This window comes from Bactrocera oleae, chromosome 4 (genome assembly GCF_042242935.1).
Source record: "Bactrocera oleae isolate idBacOlea1 chromosome 4, idBacOlea1, whole genome shotgun sequence".
Classification (NCBI taxonomy): domain Eukaryota; kingdom Metazoa; phylum Arthropoda; class Insecta; order Diptera; family Tephritidae; genus Bactrocera; species Bactrocera oleae.
Window position 1 is genome coordinate 71,251,758 of NC_091538.1, and position 24,996 is coordinate 71,276,753.

Here is a 24,996-nt window from a genome sequence, read left to right on the forward strand (position 1 = left end):
TTACTTTCCACCCAAATTCTTTCAGTGTATTGAAGTTTCGGTATTCGTAGCTTGCTGGTGTAGCATGTAATGATATATATAATGGTCCTATATTCATCAAAATTTTTAATCTCTAATGTTTATTTACACATGTGAATTGTGAATAAAAAGTAGTAGTCTGAACTAGGTTTGTTAGCCATTTTGTTATGTCAAGATTTTGTCTTTTTTCAACACTGATTGAGAGCACTCTGTCTCGATTCATTGTTTACCACTTTAGGACGACAAATTCTCAAAGCATATGATATATAAAATATAAATACATTGTAGTCTGCTTGAAAATCATTATATATACTGTTTTGTTTAAAGAAAGCCAAGTTCTGAAAGTAAAATATGAATCCCAACATGAATATGCATAGCATGCAACAGATGAACATTTCGCAAGTCGGTGGACCAAATCAAATGATGCAGCCTGGGGTATCGCCAGTTTCTATGATGCAAGCTTCCCCTCAGCAACAAATGCAAGGCCAAATGCAAGCGCAAGTTTCGAATGCCGCACAACAACAGCAACAGCAGCAGCAGCAACAACAACAACAACAACAACAGCAAGCTGAGAAAATGGATAACATCCTAAAAGTCAAGAGCTTACTGTCGCCATTACGTGAGTCTCTTTTTCTTACACTGCGTACTGGAGCTTTCTCGTTGCAAGAACATAATTTAGCAGATAATCTTAAACGCGACGCCGCATCGCACGCTGGACGATTTGAAAAACATTTGGAAGACTTTTATGCATATTGTGATCAAATCGAGTTACATTTAAAAACAGCTATTCAATGTATGCAACAGTTATCATCTGCACAACACTATTTGCCGAGCGCAGTGACGCCAGCTCGTATGGAACCATACATGCAAGATAATTCTGGTGGCCCTATGACATACTCTACGTATCTGAACATTGTTCGCGTGCATGTGCAATCAGCTAAAGATATCCACGATACTTTAATTAGTGCGGCGCAAAACATATCTCAGGCTGATTGATGAATACTCGAAATAAAAGTACTATTGTGCAAGCAAAAAAAAAGGAAACTTACATTGTAAAAACTAAAAAATTTAATTAAAAACTATTAAAGAGCAAAAAGGTGTTTGTACGTATAAATCTTATACACATTATTATTAAATAATGACTAATTATATATATAAGAAAATTATTATTTTGCATTCTGTGAAAAAATTATAAATACTTTTTGGATGTAAAACATAATTACAAATATATCAATTAAAAATGCATATACATATATACATAATAAAATATGTATTTTAAATGGCAAGTTTGGTGACAACAATTTGTAAGAGATAATCATTCATATTCCAATTATTGTGTATCTATATACATAAAGATATGTAAGCTTTTTATAATATAAATCTAATTCAAGTATGAGTGTTAAACTACAAAGCTTTTATTATTACTTTTTTTTCGATGGCATAATATTAACATTCTACGCCGGTTGAGTTTCTATCAGCACCTTAATGTACCTATGTATTTATCTGTATGTAACATGAATGTATGTGTGTATATCAGTGTATAGTATTTTGATCACTCTCAGCAATATCACTTTATATAGCTGGGCTTAGCCGTAACTGAAAAACAGACAACTGAATTTATGGAAGTTCAGTCTATTCAGTGCGCTCATTTAGTGAAGAACATTAAAAAACGTAGTTAGCAAAGTGATTTGTTAAGGGAAAGAGTAAGTACTTAATGATTAATTAACAAAATTTTCCACTATTTCTTTGTTTTTCCATCACGCTTTGAATTCGGCTTAGGTGATTGAAATTTACTAGAAATTAATAAAGTGCATTGCAATAATTTAATAACAGATTAATTACGCATTTGATTGTTACGTATTAATTAAATTATTTCTTGTGTCTAAATTTCAATTAGCAGTCAACGTTCGAACAGAACTACTTAAATGCCTGTCAAAGTAAATAGTTTGTGCAAAATTATAGTACTTTTTCCCATATATCTGTAAAAAGTATACACTCATAACATACACTGTTTATCATAGGTGATGTAAATACATATACACACATCCATACATATGTATGTATATAATCTAATAAATACACGTTCGTACTTACCTATTAAAAAGTTTGCATGCACGAGAGCTTTTGAATGTTTTAAATTGACTGGTTATACCCTGAACAGGGTATATTATTGCCAAGAAGTTAGTTATAACCAGACCCTATAAAATATATATATACAATAAATAGTCAGCGTAAGGAGCTGAGTAGATTTAGCCATGCCCGTCTGTTTGTATATACGCGAACTAGTCCGATCAAAATCAAGTTCTTGTATGAAAACTTTTTAATAGTGTAGGGTATTATAGCTTCGATGCAACCGAAAATAATGTTTTTTCCTGCTTTCACTTGGTTTTAGTTTAGTTAGTGTGCCGCCAATATCATGCAAGTACCCTTTAATGCAAGGGGTAACGAAAATTAAATTAAAAATCGTAGAATTCAAGCGTAAATTTACTTTATTTTATTCCAATATATGTATCAGTTGCAGGCAAACAGCAAGCATTAAAGTATTCAGAACAATAATATTGATATTTAATCTATTTCCATTAATTTTTAGCAAATTAAAATGGCGAAACCAGTTTTGTACTATGCTACACTTAGCCCACCATCGCGTGCTGTTTTATTAACAGCAAAATTACTTGGCCTCGATTTGGAATTACGGTATGAATTTTGAAGAATATATATATATTTTTTAATAATTAATACAATTTTCAACAGTCCTGTTAACCTACTGAAAGGCGAGCATCTAACAGACGATTTCATTAAAATGAACCCACAACATACCATTCCCACTTTAATAGATGCAGATGGCGTAGTGGTCTATGATTCGCATGCCATTTGTGGTTACTTAGTGGACAAGTATGGAGAGAATGACAAATTGTACCCAAAGGATATAGTAAAACGTGCGCAAGTGAATGCACGTCTACATTTTGATTCTGGTCATTTATTTGCACGCTTGCGTTTTCTTTATGAACCGATTTTATATTATGGTTCAACCGATTGCTCGATGGATAAAATCGCTTATATTCAAAAGACGTATGAAATCATGGAGGAAATGTTAAAGGATCACCCCTATGTATGTGGCGAGGATTTGACAATTGCCGATCTCTGTTGTGTGGCAACGATAACTTCTGTTGACGAAGTCGCCCCTATTGATGAGTTCAAGTTTCCCAAATTGTTAGCTTGGTTGAAACGTTTATCCGAACTACCTAACTATCAGAAAATCAATCAAGATGGTGCTGACGAACTGAAGAAAATCTTTAAAGAAATTTTAGCTAACAATCGCACAAAACAAAAGTAATAAAGGCTTTTGTATTTAAAAAAAAAAACTCAAAATCGTTTGATAATATAAGATTAGTTTTAGAATAACAGATTAATATTTGTACAATAAATTTTAAAATGTTTATTCCTAAAGGGCTTCTTTTAATATGCACATCCATTTGATATCAGTCGCGTTGGTAGCCAAACATGAACTATTAATTCTAAAAATGTCTACAGTGTTGCATTCATACGTATGTACATATGTATATAAAACCTTGATCTGTTGACCTATTAGAAGAATGTATTGGGCAGTCGGAACAACAAACGATGGATTTACAAAGATAAACTTTGACAATTTTTTCAATCAGCAGTTATAGTAAATGCTCCAAAGAAAATTTTTGATACTTAAAATTTAAGTTACTTTTATTCAAAAAAATTAAAAAGTGATATTTGTGACTGATTCTCAAATAAATTCATATACTCGTACATACATATATGTGAGGACAATTGTTTGTATAAGGGAAAACTAATAGCATGTGTATGTATATACAAATCTATTCTACAAATCTGCAAAACATGATTTTAATATTCGTTCGCGAAAATTCACATTCGTTTGCGATAGAATGTGCTATTATGCATGGAAAGTTTCTTTTCGAATATATGTTGCGTAGAGAAAAAAATTTTTTTTAAAATTATTTATTTACTTTAAACAAATAATTAGAATTGCGTAAACTACTACATTGATAATTAGTAATTGTGTATAAATATTCCTGTTGGTTAATATTTTTTATTAAAACTAAACCCATTTTATATACGGGCGAATGTTATAGGTTTAGGTCACATTATTGTTAACAACAAACAAAAACTTTCAATATGTTCAACATCCTTACTATCTTCGCACCGCAATCTCGCAACACACCAAAAATACGTGAATTTGAGAGTCATCATAGTAAAATATACCAATCTTCTTCATTTCTAATTTGTGTGCATATTTCTTTCATAACATTTGAAAACTGGCGTAACAGAAACTTCCTAACAACACATCCACTCATTCTCCTTTCATTTGCAGTTTTTAGATGATTTTTAAAATGAAGTCATTCCATGCAAAAATATGCTTGTTTTACATCTAGTCATTACGTCGAAGGAAGTTTTTGAGTCTTTCCGGCAGCGGTAACTTTTCAATATTTTGTAGTTTTGTATGTAATAGTATTGCATCTCGACAAGCGTTTTGAAGTGATACGACTGATTAATAACATGAAATAAATGGGAAATTAAACTGTTTGTTAAAATACTAAATCTCTTTCATTAATATATGCTTACTTCCATAAAGTTGTATTATTCGAATTTGTTTCGTTGTGCCATAAACGTCAATGACAACGTGGAGTGGAGATTTGTCCATAGGTATTTCCTTTGTGCATGGACCCTGATCAACTCCATTTATAATGAAGTGCATCTCGCCTTTGTCTTTATCAGCTTCAGTAGGCACATATACGACGCCTATCCGTGAGCCCTTATCAGTCAGCAAAATACCTGTATTGCCATCGCCATTATCAACAGTTGGACGCAATAAGCGCTTTGGAACCATACCACGTGAAGTGCGTACATAAATAGAATCTCCTAATATATTATCTGTTAAAGATGTAAATATTGTATATTTTTTATTTACTGGTTATTAATCAAATGTTACTTCGAGATATTGTCTCGTTTTCTATGACAGCGCCAGATGAATTATCCTGCGCCCACACAGGCTCCGTAGCATTTTGAAACAGCGGATTAGTTTCTATGACACCGCCGGCGGCACCACTTCGCTGTGATAAGGAATGAGATTCAAATTTTGAAATGGGGTAGATCCAACTAGTTCCTAAGTTAGCCAAATCAGGTAAAGCAAACTGTGGCAAGCCTTCGGACATTGATCCGATCACATCGGGGAGCAATTGTGTTAAACCGAGCCTTATATGACCAGACCAGCCACGTTCATTTTTCTCAATTTCAACAAGAAATATTTCACCCGGTTGTAGTGGTTTTTCCGAAAACGTAACTGCATCCGCAAAACTTGCTTTTCGGTAAGCGACTGTATTATCTTCACACAAAATAATATTGGCGCCGTGATATGGATGGAATCGGGCTAATTGCCGTTTATTATTGGTATTACCGGTAGGTAGATTTTCCGTTGACGCCACTGTGCTAGATCCCGGTGAAGCACACGAAGCTGTTGGCACGGCAGATATGCCTACTTCCATCTGGGAAGTACCTGGTATTGTTGAAACTTGTCGCGGTATTGTAATTTCACTACTCATGTTAATAAGGTGATATCCGCTTTTAGTATTTATTATTTTCTCAGTATTTAAAATCTATTCCACAATTTTTTCATAGCTGTGAAATGAAAACAAATATATCCAAATCTACGCTTTCGTAGTAATGTCAAACCATGGAAGTCTGTTTTATTGAATGAACTTTGACATATCTTAAATTGTGGTTTGATTTGGCAGCACCTGAAACACAGTAGAGGTAATCGCTGTTATTACGGTTTTTTATTAATTCTGCTAGTTTATGTGTATAAATTCTAATAGAAATATCTTTAGAGGATTCCGGCGTGTAATTCAGTTTTCTGCACAAATAAATTTCAATAAAACTGGGAAAATTTTTTTTCGCAATAGGATTTGTTTATGTACACGTACATATACTTAGTTTTTATACAATTACAATGTTTGTCCCACTAAATTAATAACATGAAAACGAAACTGCTCAGTAAATAATGCATGATTCTATTCATCTATCCCTATGTTCATTGTCAATTCGAATACGGCGCAAATGTTTTGAATTCGCGCAGTTATTATCACTCCCTTTTTATTTTACGTCACTGTATTTTACCGGTATCAGCTGTTCTTTTAATTGTATAGGCAGCATTGTTGTGTTCATGTAACCAAAAAATAATAAAATGATAGTTTTTTGACTGAAACGTTACCCGCAGATATAATAAGCTCAAGAAGGTATATATTTGATAAATGTGAAGATATAAATACATAATTTCTTTACAGTCAATATATTTTTTGTTATTTATTATTTTTGGAATTAGAAATGCGCGTGCCAACCGCCGTATTCGCTTACAAAAATCGGGATGCTCGTGCGCCTCAGAAAGAACACACAGTACCTTTTCAAGAAATTCTACCTTTGCGGCTAAAAAATAGGGTAAGCGGCAAGGCAGATTCTTCATCTGATGCAGCATGTTTACAGGAAATGGGTGTCCTTTTTGCGTGTCTCAAAGACAATGAGTTCGTGGAGAAGTACTGTAATAAGGAAATACAGCAATTTCAAAAATGTTATAAATTCTATGCAGATTCGAAGTTCGAGGCAAAGAAAACTGTAAACCAGGGTATAATAACACCTGGGAAAAATCTGAACTACAAACAACTCAACAAGTATATGAGACGATTTCCTAATCCTCAATAAGCATAGTTTTATCATATGTAATAAATAATGAAGTGATTTAATACAATCCATGCTGCAAGTCATAATAAAGTTTAAAATCAATGAGAAACTTTGATATTAAATGTATGTACATTGTGTATAGAAGACCGTTTATTTATTTATGTGTTCAAATATTTGTAAGATAAAAAGAATTTATCTTATTGTTTAAATTAAAATACAACATCCACCTCTCCAAGTCCTCCAGACGACGAAGGAGACGATTGACCCAGGACAGTAACAAAACCAGAACCTCTTCCAACTAAACCAACCCTTTGCCTCAATTCGTACAATTCCGTCATAAGTGATTGTTTTTCACGCTCTAGCAATGCTATTCGGTCACTTTTTAAGTTCACCTCATTAGTAAGGCTATGATTTTGTTGACGCAGGCGATCCACTGGTTGAAATAGTCCTCCACTATTGACATTTCGCTGACTCGGTGTTTTACCAGGAGGCCTGATAGCAAGATTAAAGTGTAAGGGAAATCCTCCACGTTCCCAGCAATCAGCAAGAGCTGTCAAATTTCGATTTACTTCATACACACGTGCGCGTTGGAATTCCAATCGCTCTTGCTGCACTTCTGACCATTGCTCCTACGCAAGTATATAATAATTACATTAATTAAATCAAAAAAATAACGTCTGTATTGACTATGAAGTTACTCACAACGTGTCCCATTCGTCCCAAATATTTAATCTTTTCTTGGACATTGTTTACTTGTTGGAGGTACCAGTCACGCGCCTTCTCTACGGCATCCAAACCGGTTAAGAGAACTTCACGTTCCTCCTCGAATTGTTTTAAGCGTTTTAGCATATTGTAGTCAATGCCATTCTGTAGTGTATGACGGCGTGGTTCTCTTCGCTTTGTACTGCCCTTTTTTGGATGTAGAGTTCCGACATTACCTGTAACACTATCTGTTGTTGATGACGACCCACCATCGGCACAACCTCGATATGGGAATTGATTGTACATATATGCAGAATTACGTTTCTCATTTGTCCCCATCTCGCTCAACAGTATACCCATTTGCCAATTTTGTAATGCATGCCGTATCTCCGCCTTATCCAGCGGTGTAACTGTCGAACTTGGGACGCCAATCTGAGCAGTGGCGGAGGCGCGTGGAGGTTTCGGTGGTGGCGGTGGTGAGTTGTAAACGCCAATATCAGTGCTTATCATTTCCGTCTCCAATTGGCAGTCTGGACTTAATTGTGGTAAACTGAGTGCCCGATGTGCTGTGACAATTTTATTTGGACGCACAGTGACAGTTGTGGCGTTCCCATTCCATGCAATAGCGCCATGCACAGTACTATCAACATCTAAAAGTGGTGCGGAGGGAGGTCGGGGCGGTTTGATTGGTGAGACCACATTATGCGCCGATACATCGTTTCCGCCTGATGATGTATTGCTGATGACAGTACTTTGATTACGTAATAGACATAATTTCAAACCAGCGCAGAAACGATCAAATGACAAAAGTCCACTTGTAGGCGTTACCTTGCGAAGCGAGTCAATTACACCATGTGGTAATCCTTTGCAGCCATCGTCTTGCCAACCTTTCTCAATGTCTAAAAATCTCACAAAGCCCGTGTGCTGGTCGTCCAATATGTCGAAGAGTGTCTTCATTGAAGCAACAAATTGTTTGGGCAATGCGTCCATTGGGCTTCCGGATGTTGAAACACAACCGTTAGTGTTCATTACATTGAGTTTGTTGTTGTTCGGTTTGTTCATCATAGCTGGTCCATTGCGTTGCAACATAAGAGGAACTCAACTGAAACTAATAAATTTGCTTATTTAGTTATAGTAAACACACTGACTAATTTTTATAGGCGTGTCTTTCAAATTGAATGTAAAAATATTTGTTCTGCCTCTCCGACACCGACGTGCTTAACACTTAATTTGAGATCTATTCTACTAACAGCTAAAAACACATTTTTCATCTTAACACAGCACAGCTATTACAGTTAAATATCTCGAAATCATCAGCTAAATCTCATCATTGTTTAAAAATAAATAAATCTTATTTCTTATAAATTTCGTAAATATTATTTTCGATATTAAGAACCTAAACTGCATATTATGCACCTGTGATGCTATTTGATATGGTGGTTTCTGCAGGAAAACCCAAACTAGTCAGAGAAATCGCTTCGACCTTTCAATACTGTCAGAGGAGTTTACTATCGTGTCGAAAAATTTTGTAAGGGCTATTGTTTAAATTTCCGCCGAATCGGACTCGTAGTTTACCGCGTATGGAAGCGGGCGTGTTTGCGAATTTTAGAAATTTGGAAGAATACCAATATCGGACAATTTGTTTTTTACAACGCAAAGTGCAAGCAAAGCGCACTTGGCTGCTTTATACGGAGAAATTTCTCCTTCGATGGCGACCGTCAAAAATTACCCAATAGATGTTCGCCGAAGAATATGAGAACGGTCATATCGGTCTAAAACGTGATGACATTATTTTCCACATAAGCTGTGATCTACAAGTATATTGACAACCTGTAAAACAGCGTGCTACTATATACCGAATTATTGGCCAAGAAAAAAGTGTTCTTCCATCATGACATCGCATCGGTTCAAGCCTCTGCCTGCAGCACGACCGAATTGGTCGAATTAGGCTTTGAACTGCTGCACTATCCGGCGTATTCTCTAGTTTAGGCCTACTTTGCAGACCTTCAATAAAAGTACTTTTCAGACGAGCTAAATATGTTGGAGCATGAAGGAGACTATGTTGTGAAATAAATCGCCAGTTTTCCAAGTTTTGTGTTTTTCTTTTCTAGGCTTAAGTACTTATCGCGCCATCCTCGTACACATATTTGATGCTTCCACCTATGCTGTGAGAATACTACAAATTCGAATAATTCAACATTTAACACCACACTAACGTATTTCGAAGCCACAAGTTTTTCCAACTCAACGGATTTTCTCTTTTTAGTTAAAATTTTATTAATTCAACAATTAATTTAATTGCATGTGATAAATACAAATCTAAGTTGCAAGTTGCCACGGTTATCGTCGCCACATAAACAATATAGCCGAAATGAAGTGTGTACATATTTTAAGATGAAAACAAAACAAAAGATTAAAGATACGAACTTGTCTTGTCAAACCGCTTTTTTTGTCGCCACTTACGAGCTATGTAACAAGTTGCGCGCACAATATAACATAAAGTGTCGCCCAAATCCACGTGCACAATTTCAAAGGAATTTTATAATATTTTCAATGTGTACATACATTTCATTTCGTTATTGTAAAAATTCAAAATGAAATTATTAGCGATTTTTATTTAGAATTAGAATTCACAAACACTGCAGCATTTGCAATGGAATGCAATCAGTACGCGCCGAGCAGTCAAAATTCACTAGTGTATAGTGAACTCGCCCAGACTTGTTAATGTTGATGCTCACGCCGCCGCTGCTGCTCTGACTACTCAGACTACTGCTGCTGCCGCCGCCGTGGCCATCATAAACAACCAACTCAGAGCATCGGCGCGCTGCGATTTACCTTTATTTGCTATGCCAATTTGCCCGCGAAGACTGGTTGCTGGCCCTGTCCGTGCCATTGGCGCTCGCAGTGAGCGCGACTGTAAGGTTCTTTAGCTTCCTAATCTTTTTTCAGACACTTCTTGGCTGGCTGACTGTGCAGAAGAAGTCAATAAAGCAAATCTCGTCAAAAACGTGCAAAAAATGCTAGACAGTAATCGCAGACTACGGCAAATAGCCGACGGTGCGTCACCGCAACACAGTTGGCATGCAATAAATGCGCGCGCACGCGTCCATAAAACCGACGCTGCATGTTGGCTTGGTGCATGTGTGCGCGGCTCACAGCACAATTTACGTCTCAGCCGCACTAGTGGAATATGTTATTGGTGGAGTTGGTTTGTTGGCGGCTGCATATAATTGGCGGTTTGTTGTTGGTCATGCGGCTGCTATGGCTACCTGTGAGCGCATGCGAATCTAGTTTTTTCCCTCTGCCTAGTTATCATCGCTTTTTTCCCTTCCTCACACATACTCGCACATTGTACAAGATCATACATTTACATCATAATTCGAGTATGTTGCATCGAGCGGCGCATATTTACATATTTTTTTGTCTCTTGCGCATCGTGTTCAACCTGGTGCAGCGCTCTGGGAACTGTGCATGTTGTGTAAAAATGTGATATTTACATGCAACTGTATAATGGGGGAACCGAAACATCGCGCATGAGCTCTATTCAGTGCGGCTCATCTATGCTTCACAGTTATTTGAACAATTTTAATACAAGTCTTTACCTTAACGCTGCTTGTCATGATCACAATAAATGCACTCATATATATATATATATCGGTACATGCTTACATGCTTTAATGCCTACTTATAACAGTAATTACAACATTACATTTCATTTTGCTTGTAGATAGCTGTTATTATTTTCCACAATTCAGTGTTACGAATACATACTCACCTGTGCTGGAAAAGGTCACATTCTATGCAAATTATTCGTCGGTTTCAGCATTATTTTCTACTTACATGAAGACAGCATCTCAATTTGTTAGCCAACTTCAAGTGTGTTGCGTTTAGGTTAAGAATATAAATAAATTTCAATTGTTTTATGCGATCAACTGTTCCTCAACAAAATAAAACGTCAATTCTCTAGTTTCCGTTATTTGCTCATGTCAAGTTCCGTTGTTATTACACGAATATACTCCTGTTGAATTACTGAACATTACATAAAGATTATGGTCTAGAATTGGGTGACCATATTTTTTCCGGCAAAATGTAGTATAGTTTTTTCCATATTATAATTCACTGAATATCGCGACATATAAGAGGCGAGAGAGCAACACAATTTTATTCAATTCATTCTTTTTTTTTAATTTCTAAGTCCGGGACGCTTAACTCGGAAATATCTGGATTTTGTCCCATAAACTCATTAATTATGACATTTTGTGCTTTATTCTTATGTTTTTCCCTATAGAAATAACGATAAATTAAATCGTAACAATAATACAAATTATTTTCCGTGACACCCAAAACCGATAAAATTTTTGTTTCGAACGTCAAACCAATAATATCTGAATCTGAATTTTTTTTTATCGGTTTCAATTCTAAGTATCATCATTAACATCTTTCAATAGCATCAAATATACTGCTCTAAATTAAACACTTTGAGTACAATAAGGGACACATGTCCGGCGCACAAAACTCTTTAAAGATTTGTAAGATCCCTACCAACCATACATGTTCAGCAACTTCTCTATTGGTGGTTTGAAAAATCACCGTAATTTTCAAATACGTATGGTAAAACCACACGCCACTTATGCTGGAAACAGTCACCGACGCAAAACCGTAGACCGAATCAGCTGATACGACCAACTTATGAGAGCGCAATATTAATGAACACTCACCACCGCTTCTACCGTCCGCTTCTACAGACCGTATGGTAGGATATTCGCAAAAATTGGATTTCTCCCGTAGAAACGAGTGAGCTGATTGCTCTCTTGCAACGCATGGTTGCCAGTTTCGATATTTTGTAGTAATTAAAAAATAAACTTGAATATATTGGAAATATTCTTAAGCTAAATCAAAATCACAGTCGAATACATTTATTTATAAATAGGTAAACTATTTTAAATATTTGGATTTTAGTTATGAGCTTTTACAATATGAAAAATTATAACGTATATACAAATTGAACAACGGCAACATTGGTCAAATTAAAACGAAAGAGAACAACCGATTTCTTCGTTGCCACTACGGACATAACTTTTGGCAAATTTGGTTTGAGACTGGCAATAAGTACGGAAGGGCCGGCTGTTTCCAGCATTATGATTTACCATATATAGAAATGTACATATGTGATTTCAAATAAAAATCAGTTTTTATTTATACTAGTTGTATTTATATTTCTATAATTAATATGAATATCAGATAAAGATAAAGTTATTTAATATTTATATTTAAGTATTTAAATACTTCTGGAAAATTTTCAAAATAATATCAAAAACGGTGTACTTTTTCAAATACTCTTTAAAAGCTCAGGTGAAAAAGAAAGAGATACATGATTGCGATAAAATCGCACGAAACTGAGCTTTCAGATTTCCATTTATTGACCTAAACGGTTGCGAACAATGTGTAAACGCTCGCACTAGCTTATAGAGTTTTAAATAAATGCTTAAACTAATTAGTCAGTATTTCGGTATTGAATATGTATTAGTACCTGCGAAGTTAAAATTCTGAAAACTCCTAGTATCTGGAAGATATAATCTACGTAGATAGTATTGAGCTGGAATTTTAGAATGAAAGCTTCACCAATCGCTTCTTAATATTAAACTAACTCATAATGCAACGAAGCGGCGCATTTGTGCTTAAAAATTAAGTTAGAAGGCAGGAGTATAAGTAGGAGTCATGTTGGAGACTTTTTGAGATTTTTTTTTAACAGAAAACGTATACGTGAGTATTTTACGTCACTGCTGATTTGACATTTACAAATCCGCTACAGACTTTCTGCGCACATATTTGGCAAAGTAGTCTGGGCGCCAGCACTTGCATGAGCCGGGAATCAGGAACCAATCGTAGTACAAACGCACTTGGAAACAGCCGATATCATCATGCCCATCGCAGTGTTGATTGTATTCGGGTGCGTTGGCGTTGTTAGGACTGGTACCATCAGAGGCGGTGGCTACGCCGGCACGTTTCTGCAGATATTGCTGGTAAGCTTGGAAGTCTTGTACGGATGGTGCTTGCGTGGTTGTTGAGGTCGTCGGCACGGCCTCCTCAGCATTCGGGTAGAAAATTTCAGCAACAAGTAGGCTTACCCAACGTGGTGAGGATAGACAACCGCCATCCAAATAATGACAGCGTGCTTGTATGCAGCGTGTTACTTCGACGGTTTGCGTGAAATAGCCCTCATATGGAATTTGCACTACGTAACGCCAGAAGCCCTGATAGTTTTTCGCAAACACTGGTGTAGCGTATTCAACCTTGGCAGGGCAGGGTGTGGGTGGACCCTCATAACGTATTGGTCCGATTTCCTCGCGACGTTCAGCTGTGGCTTGTGGTGTGGCCGAGGTATCGCCTTGTATGGCGCGGTATAAAGTACAAAAGCTGCAAGGATTTATCATTATTTAATTTATTCAAAATTATGTCGGCATGTACTCACACTCCACCGCCATCACAGAACTTGCGTGGTTTTCGATCTTCGGTAGCACGACTATTTGCACGTTGTTCTTCATCCAGAGCAGGGTCGAAATAACTGAATTCGTGACCCTCGATTCGCGGCTGGCTTTGTGGCTGTGGGGGCGTGGCGCGTTTTGCTCGTGCATTATAGTGACGATCGATATTATTGTTCTCCACCGCATCGACTGGTTCGTCACGTACAATTTGCGTCACCTTGGGCAAAGTATCGTCAGCCTTAAGCACCGGCAGTGTTTTCGATAAAAACTTGAGTGTTTGATTACGTATCAATTCACTATAATTAGAATAATATTTTGTTTTAATTATTTCACACTTTCGTCTAAATAATGCAATGCAAACTTACAATGGATACGGTTCGCCAAGAACATTCTGTCTCATTGGATTTTGTGGAATTTGTCCTTTGTTTAGATCACCACAAATGTTGTTAACCGAAACAGCGGCCTTTTTATTGCCACCTACATTCTTGCAGTCCACACTGACATGCGTATAGGGGGGTGGCCGCACTTTTGGCGGCACAGAATTCGGCGATTCAACAAAGGCGTAGTATCCTTCGGGCGGTTCTTCACCATATTCATTCGGTGTTTGCGCAGAAGTGTCAACGGCGATTAGCGAGATGCAGAGAATCTTCTAAAAAAAAACAACAACAACAAGAACATGAGTCATCTTTTTCAACTTATAGTATATAGTGTGTATAACAAGTAAACTCGAATTTAAGTGAATTATTTGCGAACAGTGCGAGTGTGTGCAATGTACACACATATGTGTATAACATATAGTTTTAACATGATTTTAACAGTTATTGTAATGCACATATTTATTAGGGTGGAGCGAAAAAAAATTTTAACTCGAAATTTACTTTAAAAGTCGCCTCTAGATGTTAAATATTTTTTTTTTGGCTAAAAATTTTCTTTTTATTTGTTATTTACAAATTCTACCCTCAGGCTCAGCAAAAAAAAATGTTTTTTCCCTCCACCCTAATATTTATCACTCTTTGATTCAAGTTATAATTCTTTGGGCTATAACGAGAGATTTTCAAAGCAATTCCAAAAAAAAAAAAACAATAAGACTACTTGGAAAAATGTTTATCTGAAGATTTTTAACGAGGAAAAAATTAAACAACGAGTTTGTCCACTTCTGATAATGACGATAGCATTGAAAAAGCGTGTTAGCATCAGAGAGATAGCAGAGGATCTCAGTATCTCTTATGGCCCGATTCAACACATTTTGGTTAATGTTTTGGGTATAAAGCGTGACAATCTTTTGCAAAAATTACGTCGAGACGAAGTCGCAAAAGAGATGCTTGACAACGTAGCTGAGTACCCATTTCAAACGCAGCATTACTGGTGGCGAGATGTGGGTTTTTGAATATGACGTCGAAAGAGTTCAACAATCTAGCTAGTGGCGCTCTAAAGATGAGCTAAAACCAAAATTCGTTGAAAGCAAGGTGATAATGTAGTGTAGTTTTATGTCAGTCCGGGTCAAATGAAAGAACATGAAAACTAGTTTTATACCCTGAACAGGGTATATTAAGTTTGCTACGAAGATTGTGCCACCCAGAAGGAAACGTCGGAGACCCTATAAAATATATACATAAATGATCAGCATGATGTGGTAAGTTGATTAAGCCATGTCCGTCTGTCTGTCCGTCCATACGTCTGAATATACGTGACCTAGTCTCTCAGTTTTTGAGATATCAATCCATGAGTATATAGCTGCCATACAAACTAAACGATCGGAATCAAGTGCTGGCATGAAACAATTTTTCAATTGACGAGATATCTGCACAAAATTTGGAACGGATCATTATCTAAGGCAATAATAGAATCTCCGAAGAAATCGTTCAGATCGAATCACTATAGCATATTGCTGTCATACAAGCTAAATGATCGGATTCAAGTTCTTCTAAAAAACCTTTTGTATTTGTGAAGGGTATTATAACTTCGATGCAACCGAAGTTAACGTTTTTATACTCTCGCAACTTGTTGCTACAGAGTATAATAGTTTTTTCACCTAACGGTTGTTTGTATCACCTAAAATTAATCGAGTTAGATGCAGGGTTACATATATATAAATGATCAGGATGAAGAGACGAGCTGAAATCCGGGTGACTGTCTGTCCGTCCGTCCGTGTAAGCTGTAACTTGAGTAAAAATTGAGATATCTTCATGAAACTTGGTACACATGTTTCTTGGTACCGTAAGACGGTTGGTATTGCAGATGGGCGTAATCGCACCACTGCCACGCCCACAAAACGCCATTAATAAATTGCCTTAACTAAGCTCCGTAATAAGATAGACTGTTATTTGGTACAAAGGATCATCTCCTATCTCCTAAACCGCTGAAGCTATAATAACCAAATTCACTGAGAGCAAATGTTTTTAGCACCTCTATTGACGGTGTGAAATCGGGTGACAAGCCCGCCCACTCCCCATATAACGGTACTGTTAAAGAAGTAAGAAAGAGCTAAGTTCGGGTGTAACCGAACATTTTAAGCTCTTGAAACTTGCAAAGATCAAAGTAGGAAAAATACATTCAGATATAGCAAAACTTTATATTAAACTAGAAAAATGTTAATTTCAGCTGCACCGAAGCACTAATACCCTTCACGGGGTATATTTTTGTCTACATTTAACCAATTCTCTAATATTTGTTTACATTCGGAATTCTTTTGCTTACATTTTATGAGGTCAATTACCTTATTGTTTACGTTTAGCCAAGTCCACAACCTTTGGCTAAATTTAGTCAAGTCCACAACCTATTTTTGATTTAGCGAAGTCAACAACCTTTGTTTACATTTAGGGTCACTGACCCTTTTGTTTACATTTTATAGGGTCAATGACCCTTTTGTTTACATTATGAGGTCAATGACCTTATTGTTTACATTTTTTCAAGGTCAATGACCCCTTTGTTTACATTTTATTAGGTCAATGAACTTTTTGTTTACATTTAGCCAAGTCCACAACCTTTCGCTCAATTTAGTCAAGTCAACAACCTATTTTCGTTTTAGCGAAGTTCACAACCATTTGTTTACATTTAGCGAAGGCAACAACCTTTGTTTACATTTTATGGGGTCACTGACCCTTTTGTTTACATTTTATGGGGTCAATGACCCTTTTGTTTACATTATGAGGTCAATGACCTTATTGTTTACATTTTTCCAAGGTCAATGACCCCTTTGTTTACATTTTATGAGGTCAATGAACTTTTTGTTTACATTTAGCCAAGTCCACAACCTTTGGCTAAATTTAGTCAAGTCCACAACCTATTTTCGATTTAGCGAAGTCAACAACCTTTGTTTACATTTAGGGTCAGTGACCCTTTTGTTTACATTTTATGGGGTCAGTGACCCTTTTGTTTACATTATGAGGTCAATGACCTTATTGTTTACATTTTGCCAAGGTCAATGACACCTTTGTTTACATTTATGAGGTCAATGAACTTTTTGTTTACATTTAGCCAAGTCCACAACCTTTGGCTAAATTTAGTCAAGCACACAACCTATTTTCGTTTTAGCGAAGTCCACAACCATTTGTTTACATTTAGCGAAGGCAACAACCTTTGTTTACATTTAGGGTCACTGACCCTTTTGTTTACATTTTATGGGGTCAATGACACCTTTGTTTACATTTTATGAGGTCAATGAACCTTTTGTTTACATTTAGCCAAGTCCACAACCTATTTTAGATTTAGCGAAGTCAACAACCTGCAACAATTGCCCTTTGTTTACATTTTATGGAGTCAATGACACCTTTTTAAATTGGTCAAATCGGACTCTGTAGCATAAAGTTGTTAGTTTGTATGGCAGCTATATGCTCTAGTGGTCCAATCTGAATAATTTCTTCAGAGATTGCAGCAAAATCAAAATCGAGAATGGATTGCAGTTATGACGATTATTGGCGTTGTGTGGGCATGGCAGTAGTAGGGTTACGCCCATTTACAAAATTAACTTCTTATGGTGCCAAAAAACAATCGGATTTCAACACGTCTCATCATCCAGATCCTTTATATATATATATAACTCTACATCTAACTCGATTAGTATTAGCTGATAGAAACAACCGTTAGATAAACAAAAATATTATACTCTGTAGCAACATGTTGCAAGAGTATAAAAATACTATAAGCGCGATAAACCAAGCACTAAACACGCGAGAGGCATTAAATTTTATCTCTGGGATGGTATGAGATGACTTTATAGGAACCGCGTTCAAAATTAGTCAGTGGGCATGGCAATGCCCACTTTAAGGTGAAAACCTATATCTTGGGATCCGATTTCAACCAAATTCGGTGCATAACGTTCTTTTCATATTTCTATGTTATAGTGCGAAAATGGGCGAAATCGGACTACAACCACGCCTATTTCCCATATAACACATTTTCAATTCCATCTGATTATTTCACTTTCCACTATGCATATCAAGCAACAATGATTATATCGGGGTAAAACTTTGCATGAATAATACGTTTAAAGTATGCCACCTTGTGACCAAAAATTGTCGAAATCGAACCAAAACTGTTCAAGCCCCTAAGTACTCAATATGTGAACCCCAGTGCCTATAGTTGACCTTCTACCGAAAATATCAGTCAATCCACAAAGAAATCTCAAACGAGTATACTATTTGACTTTGCGAGAGTATAATATGTTCGGTTACATCCGAACTTAGCCCTTCCTTACTTGTTTCTTGTTAAATTTTTTACGGTCCTACATAGATGAAAGAAATTCTTTAATTAAAAAATAGAAAAATATTAGATAAACGTATTTTTCTATTTTCAATCTATCAATCTAGCTAAAAAAAATATTTACTATAGAGTTCTAGCGAAACCGTATCTCTTTTATCTCTAGCTCATCAGAATTTGAAGCTCACAGTTCCTTAGTATTGTTTAAGATGAAATATAACGAAGAGATATGAAAAATCGATCAGAATAATAAATTTTTCGCATAAACTTAAATCTACTTAAGCTATTTTTCATATAACCGCAGAAATATATACTATATATTCAAATTAATATTATTAGAAACTTTTCAGTTTATCTTCAACCAACTTTATTTAAATTTAAATTTTAACATTGATGTCATTCTCAATTATAAATAAATTAAATTATAATTTAAAGTATTTTACCGTTATATAGATAATTTCTATGTAACGATTTTAATTAATGAGATTGCATTATTTCTTCCATTACAAGTTGTTAACAGAAGCCTCTCAAGCAGTTATGCTGTTTAGATGCAAAGATCTTATTCGACATTTCGGCACTTTTTCCATCACCCATAGTGGAATGGTGAGCGAATACAATAAGTACAGTTACTTTTGGATTACAAATAAATTGTTATTAAATATAAATATAGGTATATGTGTACATACTTATAGGGGTATATATGAATGCTTTTAGGAGTATGTACATAGGTATTGTATGTATGTATGATTTTATTAACGGAGGCATGCTCTTTCACTTCCAATTCTACTTCAGACAACTCTCGTTCGAGAAGAACAAAAACAGAAACCAACAAAAAACGAAAAAGAAAACACAAAAAAGAAAAATGAAAAAATAAAAGTTAAAAATAACACAATCACAATGACAATGAAAGTGTCTGAAGTCATCTAAAGAGTTCAGTTTCAATTGAACCTTTTTCCACGATATGTCGTTTCTGTCGAACAAAAATAAACACAAACACTAACTTTCGCCAAAAATTAATTGTTGGCAGTTTATTTTATGAGATAAATGACATTTATTGTTGATTATGTATGTACGTATGTTTGTAAAATGTATTTCACATTGACTGTTGCTTAGTTGCTAATGTCGACAGCAAGACTGTTATGTTGTATAGACAACTACTTGTATGTATGTATTTTACACATTTATTTTTGCCAATTATGTTGGTTGGATTTTTTGTCAAACAGAAAAGATATTATAGAAAAGGTATTTTTGTTGTAAGAAGTAATTATTAATTTAACTTGCACTTTTAGTTTTACGGTAAATAATGACTATATACATATGTGTGTATGTACTCATGCATATACTTAGTCGAAAAAATAGTAATTTTTACGGCTTTTCTTTTTCAATAGTTTATGTCTTTCTTTTGCCATCACATGATACTTTTGTTCTCTTATTGTTGTACATCTCTATAATCTCACTATTTTCGTAATAAAAGAAAATAAATAAAATAAGAAATGTAATTTTTTATTTTAGAAATTTCTACTTTCACATGTCGCGGCCTGTTTTGGTATTTTCAGAAGATTCATTAAATCTCTTAATTAACTTTTTCTTTCATTGGCAACCGATTTGTTTACATATAATTAAAACTATAAACTAAGCATGAAATTGGCTAAACGTGATTAATGGGAATTGCTGATCATTAGTTATTTACAAAACTAAATAAAGTATGATATAATAGTAAATTAGAAAAAATTAAAAATGTATACAGATATTGATAAGGTTTTTCGTGGTATTTTCTAAATTTTGGGGTCTCTTCTTGAAGCAAGTGTATTTTTACCACCACAACTCGTTGTAAACTATCCGATTAAAAAGTTTAAATATTCACTGGCTTTCAGTAAAATAAAAGTAACAAATATTTTTTAGAGAAATATTCTTTAAAATCCAATAACATACTGTTCTTCTAAGCTACAATTTTGTTTGCCAGGATTTATTATTTATAAACCAAATTCTTATCTTAATAACAACTAAAAAATACAACCAGTCTAAAACACTCAAATATTTATTTAATTTTATTCCCTGAATAGGGTATATTAAGTTTACCACGAAGTTGATAACACCCTAAAGGAAACGTGCAAGATCTTTCTTTAAACTGAAAATGATAACAAAACTATTTTCTGTATTCGATCCCTCATCAAGTATTTTCAACCTAAGTATCTCTAAATTGAATAAGAACACCTTTAGAATTGTTATTTATTCACTATTCTCATTAATTCTATTCAATAATTTTATAGAACTATATCTTACATTTTCACAAAACCAAGTCATCTAACACTAACATATACATACATATATATATAAATTATAAAAAAGACGAGTTGAGTCGATTTAGTCATAACTGTCTGTATATACGCGAACTAGTTCCTCAGTTTTCGAGAATTCGATCTGAAATTTTGCACACGTCCTATTCATTTGTCAGAAACGCCGATATCGGATCACTATACAAAATCAAGTGCTTGTATAGAAAACTTTTTATTTGACCAGATATCTTCACGCAATTTGGCATAGATTACTGTCTAAACAGCGCTACAATCTCCGAACAAATAGTTCAGAACAGACCCACTATAGCATATAGCTACTATACAAACTGACCGATCCAAATGGAAATAAAATCTTTTAATACCCTTTTCTGTTATAAGAAAAGCTCTTCGAACGTCAGTCGAAGCTAACGTTTTTTTCGACTTTTATTTCAAAATTCTATCATCTAATGTAGTACCACTATTTTAAAGAAAACACATTTTAATACATATACACATAATACACAAAGAAAACTTTCCTTTCACTTTAGCTTATTAGCTAGAATCCATTAGAGATTTATTCACATTTTTCAGTGGGTAAGTGAAATCAAAAGTAACCCTCCACTATTTCAACGACTTCCACTTGAAAGCGCACTCTTTCCTCTTTACATGTATGTATGTACATAGTAGCTGCTGGCAAAGAATGTTCGTTGGTTTCTTTGACCTTTCAAGGGCCAAGCAAACGATCACGGCTGATTTGATACTTTCTTCACGCTACACATAATTACACAGCCACTGTAACTGATTTCTTCCCTTTCATTTCCTATCAACACAGTTAGTTTTACCGTTGTGGTTATTGTTATTGTTGTTGTTGTGATTAAGATGACGGGATTTTTTGAAATAAACATTTTTTTTTAACTCATAAATGCGTGCGACACAGTCAACATTTGTGTCACTTCAGGGCGCAGGGAGTGGACAGAAGCAGCAGCAGCAGCGGTTAGGGCGGGAGCGAGATTGCACGGCATTAAGCGAACTATGCTACTCTCGGTTTGCATACCAAAACAGCTGAATTAGGTCAGACGTCAACACTCGGATTCTACGGTGCGGCCTGCTCAAGCATAACACAATGAACAGCACCTTGATACATTGCCGCTTGATTGCTGAGTTGTTGTTGGTTGCTTCAACATTCAACCGCATGCTGCCGCTACACGAACACAGAAATGTAAATGCTACAAGAGCGCGGAGCTTGTTTCAAATACACACGGCTTCGATAGATGCTATTCGAATAAATTTCATTAAAAAAAATTAATGAAAGTTTTGAAAATTAATTGAACGAGTGAATGAGTAAGCGAGCGAGTTACAGCGGGAGATGGAAGTACTGTTATGAATTTCGTGCTTTAGTTAGTATGTCGTTCTAGGTAAATTAAATATGTTTGTGTGTGGGATCACGGTTAACGGTTAACCACTTGCCAAAATGCCCATAACGGCTGTCAGCCACTGTTTATTTCGTAATTAATTTGTTTACTTTTTCGCGAGGTCAAAGCGGTGCGCGGCTGCCAAGGTGTCAGAAAGAACGCATTCAAATAATTCGGAGAGACGCAAAAAGAAAGCAACGGCACGTCGTGACCGACTTTTTAGCAACGAAAAAAGACGTGGCGTTCATATAAATATCTCCATACAAAGTCTTACAAATATTTTTGTTCCCATATCTCGGGCATGCATGTGTAGCAGTGCCACTAAACAACAGACGCATACATACAGACATGCTAAGTTATACTAATATACATACGTATGTATGTATGTATGTACAATGGAGTATCGGTAAATCGCAGCGACTGTGTCATACGGTAAGCATAAACAAGATGAGCGATGCGTACGCAGCAATCTGGGAAGAATCGTTCTAAATACATACATTTCTACAGGTAAATAACGGGAAACTGGCTTGCCTTTACTATTTGCTTTTCGAATTTTCAATAGCGTCAATGCTCGCTTCTACCTAAAATCTTCCGAGAGTTTCGAGCTATTTATCATTTTAATACTTTCGCAACTATTGAACTTGCAAAATTTACCGCTAAGCAAAGTTAAGCGGAAATTTACATTTTTACTTCTATTGTTAGTATTCTTAAAAACAATGACCCATTTGTAATTATTCACCAACGCGCAGCAAAATGCTTACATGCAACAAGTGTCGACGCTAGCAACTGTTCGTACATACGCACACATTTACATATGTACATGTTCATAAGAAATTTTCTTGCTCACAGTAGCATTGGTTGTTTAGAACTCTGCATATGTTAGAACTAAAGAGTTGAGCCACAAACTTCAACCAACAATGCTGCTCGCATGAAAGTAGCAAGTAGAAAAGGCAGAAAGAGTGCAAAGTTAATTACCTTGCACATTTATTGCATTGTTGTTATTATGGCTATGCTAAATTATGGAAAAACGGGACAAGCATCTAGAACATGTTAAGGAAATCACTAATCCCCACACATACATACATATGTACATACATGCAGCTCCACAAAAATCTGCATTACTGTGCTTCTATGCGTACGAAAACAACAAAAATGACCAAAAATAAAATAAAATAGAAAAAAAAAACTTTTTACCTATCAAAAATGAGAATTAATTGAATAACCTACCAATAACAAACGATAATCCATCTGACGAACTTTCCGAATTCCCCGAACTAGGCACTTCAAAAACTTTTTCAATTCTATTTACTTATTTACACAGTTATTTATCTTGATTTCAGTTGCACCTCTTATAGTTGTAACTGTTCAACTCAAACACTTTTCCTTGAATTTTAAAAGCACTTCGTCGCTTATAATTCCGTTTATTACAGAAAGTAGAACAAGTTCCGTCGAAAGCAGCCACTCAACTAAAATATTAATATGAGTAAGCTAAACATTGAACCTCTGGATGTGGCGCAACAGCGCAACAACAAAAAACCGCTTGTCAGGCATGGAATTCCATCTCATCAACCAATGCGTTGGCTTCCAATGTCTCTTTGTCAATGCCAATGCCATAGTCTGAGGCGCTTTGAGTTGGCCTGAGTCTGATGGAGTTTTCTTACTTGCGCTCATTTCTTTTGGCTTCAAAGAGAAATTCTTCTATTTCTTTGTGAACTTTCTTCGTTGGTGCTAAGTACGAGTATGCGTACATAATAACTACATCCTCCATATGACGTTGGAATATTTATATATATATGTATGTGAATATGTATTATGTGGTATCTTAATACGGGGCTACTTTATTGTCTTTTACCGAGTGAAGAAAAACGCCTCTTTAAATTGTCACCTGAGTTTTCGTTCTACTAACAGTGCTGTTTAAAAGTATTTATGTATATCGTCTCTGTTTATCGTTACCCACAAACTTTGAGTACATCTTCTGAAAAATTAAACAAACAATTATTTAAATATAAAGAGAAATCCATTAAAAAATAGTACAAATGATAATTTGGGCCGCCGTTTTAAAAACATGTACTGAATCAGATTATATAAGTTATATAAAGTGTTCGTTTCGACTAATACCGTTTGGAACAAAAGTGTTTCAAGGTTTATGGATCTACTTTCACTGCGATTTTGAATTTTATCCGTGCAAGCGCTATCAATCCAGCAAAATCCGCATCTTAAAAATATGCTTAAAAATGTATGGTAATTGTGACTGAGATTAATTCTTCTTATTCTTGATTGATTTACAATTGGATAAGGTATGATTTGTGGCATCAGATTAATTTAACTCCTTCTTCACTTGCTATTCAAAAACAGAGGAAATTTGATCTTTCTCTACTGCCTCCAGCTGAATACTTTCAGTTCTGGGCAGTCTATATTGTTTATATTCCTTCGAAAAATATATGCCAGTGAACGTCGGTGCTGTTTGTAGGTCTATCTTAAGCGACGTTCATCTTCAAATCTATCTTATGTTATCTTCAACCACGCTTCGGGTTCTAAATGCGGTGATATTACCAACAAATATGTTTATTTTTATAAAGAGAGTAGCTTACTTTCGAAATATGTACTATAAAGTAGCGCCTGTTAAGTATTCAACGTTCGAATTCAAACTCGTCGTAGTGATAATGTGAACAAAGTCAAGTG

General features: G+C 35.3%; 6 protein-coding genes across 11 annotated transcripts; 3 read left to right on the forward strand and 3 right to left on the reverse strand.

Annotated features, from left to right (window-relative positions):
• Nucleotides 1-221: 221 nt before the first annotated feature.
• On the forward strand, nt 222-1,062 carry ix (mediator complex subunit intersex). Its single transcript, XM_070108413.1, has one exon. It carries the CDS (start codon nt 370-372, stop codon nt 1,012-1,014), a length of 645 nt encoding a protein of 214 aa, XP_069964514.1. The 5' UTR covers nt 222-369; the 3' UTR covers nt 1,015-1,062.
• A 36-nt stretch (nt 1,063-1,098) lies between these two features.
• Nucleotides 1,099-3,465, forward strand: GstE12 (Glutathione S transferase E12). 4 transcript variants are annotated; one of them, XM_070108412.1, is made up of 3 exons: nt 1,099-1,121; nt 2,609-2,712; nt 2,770-3,465. In XM_070108412.1, exons 2-3 carry the CDS (start codon nt 2,618-2,620, stop codon nt 3,350-3,352), a joined length of 678 nt encoding a protein of 225 aa, XP_069964513.1. In that variant the 5' UTR covers nt 1,099-1,121; nt 2,609-2,617; the 3' UTR covers nt 3,353-3,465. The 4 variants fall into 4 exon arrangements, with proteins under 4 accessions (XP_069964513.1, XP_014102297.2, XP_014102296.2 ...); XM_014246822.3 differs by lacking the exon at nt 1,099-1,121 and adding an exon at nt 1,564-1,721; XM_014246821.3 differs by lacking the exon at nt 1,099-1,121 and adding an exon at nt 2,365-2,459.
• Nucleotides 3,466-3,992: 527 nt separating this feature from the next.
• LOC106626913 (neuralized-like protein 2) lies at nt 3,993-5,749 on the reverse strand. Its single transcript, XM_014246814.3, has 3 exons — nt 5,000-5,749; nt 4,633-4,941; nt 3,993-4,554 (listed from the first exon to the last, which is right to left on the reverse strand). The coding sequence occupies exons 1-3, from the start codon at nt 5,607-5,609 to the stop codon at nt 4,439-4,441; spliced, it is 1,035 nt and encodes a 344-aa protein (XP_014102289.3). The 5' UTR covers nt 5,610-5,749; the 3' UTR covers nt 3,993-4,438.
• A 447-nt stretch (nt 5,750-6,196) lies between these two features.
• Nucleotides 6,197-6,850, forward strand: LOC106620402 (small ribosomal subunit protein mS37). 2 transcript variants are annotated; one of them, XM_036367360.2, is made up of 2 exons: nt 6,197-6,302; nt 6,389-6,850. In XM_036367360.2, the coding sequence occupies exon 2, from the start codon at nt 6,391-6,393 to the stop codon at nt 6,760-6,762; it is 372 nt and encodes a 123-aa protein (XP_036223253.2). In that variant the 5' UTR covers nt 6,197-6,302; nt 6,389-6,390; the 3' UTR covers nt 6,763-6,850. The 2 variants fall into 2 exon arrangements, with proteins under 2 accessions (XP_036223253.2, XP_014094412.2); XM_014238937.3 differs by having other exon boundaries at nt 6,209-6,302; nt 6,351-6,850.
• Nucleotide 6,851: 1 nt separating this feature from the next.
• On the reverse strand, nt 6,852-10,483 carry LOC106619908 (suppressor APC domain-containing protein 2). Of its 2 annotated transcripts, none has more exons than XM_014238273.3 (3): nt 9,907-10,483; nt 7,444-8,551; nt 6,852-7,370 (listed from the first exon to the last, which is right to left on the reverse strand). In XM_014238273.3, the coding sequence occupies exons 2-3, from the start codon at nt 8,530-8,532 to the stop codon at nt 6,951-6,953; spliced, it is 1,509 nt and encodes a 502-aa protein (XP_014093748.2). In that variant the 5' UTR covers nt 8,533-8,551; nt 9,907-10,483; the 3' UTR covers nt 6,852-6,950. The 2 variants fall into 2 exon arrangements, with proteins under 2 accessions (XP_014093748.2, XP_036223251.2); XM_036367358.2 differs by having other exon boundaries at nt 9,871-10,483.
• Nucleotides 10,484-12,672: 2,189 nt separating this feature from the next.
• On the reverse strand, nt 12,673-23,768 carry spz6 (Spaetzle domain-containing protein 6). Its single transcript, XM_014241141.3, has 4 exons — nt 23,542-23,768; nt 14,294-14,577; nt 13,916-14,224; nt 12,673-13,860 (listed from the first exon to the last, which is right to left on the reverse strand). The coding sequence occupies exons 1-4, from the start codon at nt 23,560-23,562 to the stop codon at nt 13,239-13,241; spliced, it is 1,236 nt and encodes a 411-aa protein (XP_014096616.2). The 5' UTR covers nt 23,563-23,768; the 3' UTR covers nt 12,673-13,238.
• Between the last annotated feature and the right edge of the window lie 1,228 nt (nt 23,769-24,996).

Coding starts and splice junctions, on each gene's coding strand:
- ix (XM_070108413.1), top strand. CDS start 370: ATGAATCCCAACATGAATATGCATAGCATGCAACAGATGAACATTTCG.
- GstE12 (XM_014246821.3), top strand. Junction 2,713..2,769: donor GGCCTCGATTTGGAATTACG/GTATGAATTTTG, acceptor AATTTTCAACAG/TCCTGTTAACCTACTGAAAG.
- LOC106626913 (XM_014246814.3), bottom strand. CDS start 5,609: ATGAGTAGTGAAATTACAATACCGCGACAAGTTTCAACAATACCAGGT. Junction 4,942..4,999: donor AAACGAGACAATATCTCGAA/GTAACATTTGAT, acceptor CATCTTTAACAG/ATAATATATTAGGAGATTCT. Junction 4,555..4,632: donor AATAATACAACTTTATGGAA/GTAAGCATATAT, acceptor GTTATTAATCAG/TCGTATCACTTCAAAACGCT.
- LOC106620402 (XM_036367360.2), top strand. CDS start 6,391: ATGCGCGTGCCAACCGCCGTATTCGCTTACAAAAATCGGGATGCTCGT.
- LOC106619908 (XM_014238273.3), bottom strand. CDS start 8,532: ATGTTGCAACGCAATGGACCAGCTATGATGAACAAACCGAACAACAAC. Junction 7,371..7,443: donor TGGGACGAATGGGACACGTT/GTGAGTAACTTC, acceptor ATACTTGCGTAG/GAGCAATGGTCAGAAGTGCA.
- spz6 (XM_014241141.3), bottom strand. CDS start 23,562: ATGGATTATCGTTTGTTATTG. Junction 14,578..23,541: donor TGGATTATCGTTTGTTATTG/GTAGGTTATTCA, acceptor GTTTTTTTTTAG/AAGATTCTCTGCATCTCGCT. Junction 13,861..13,915: donor TTCTGTGATGGCGGTGGAGT/GTGAGTACATGC, acceptor AAATCCTTGCAG/CTTTTGTACTTTATACCGCG.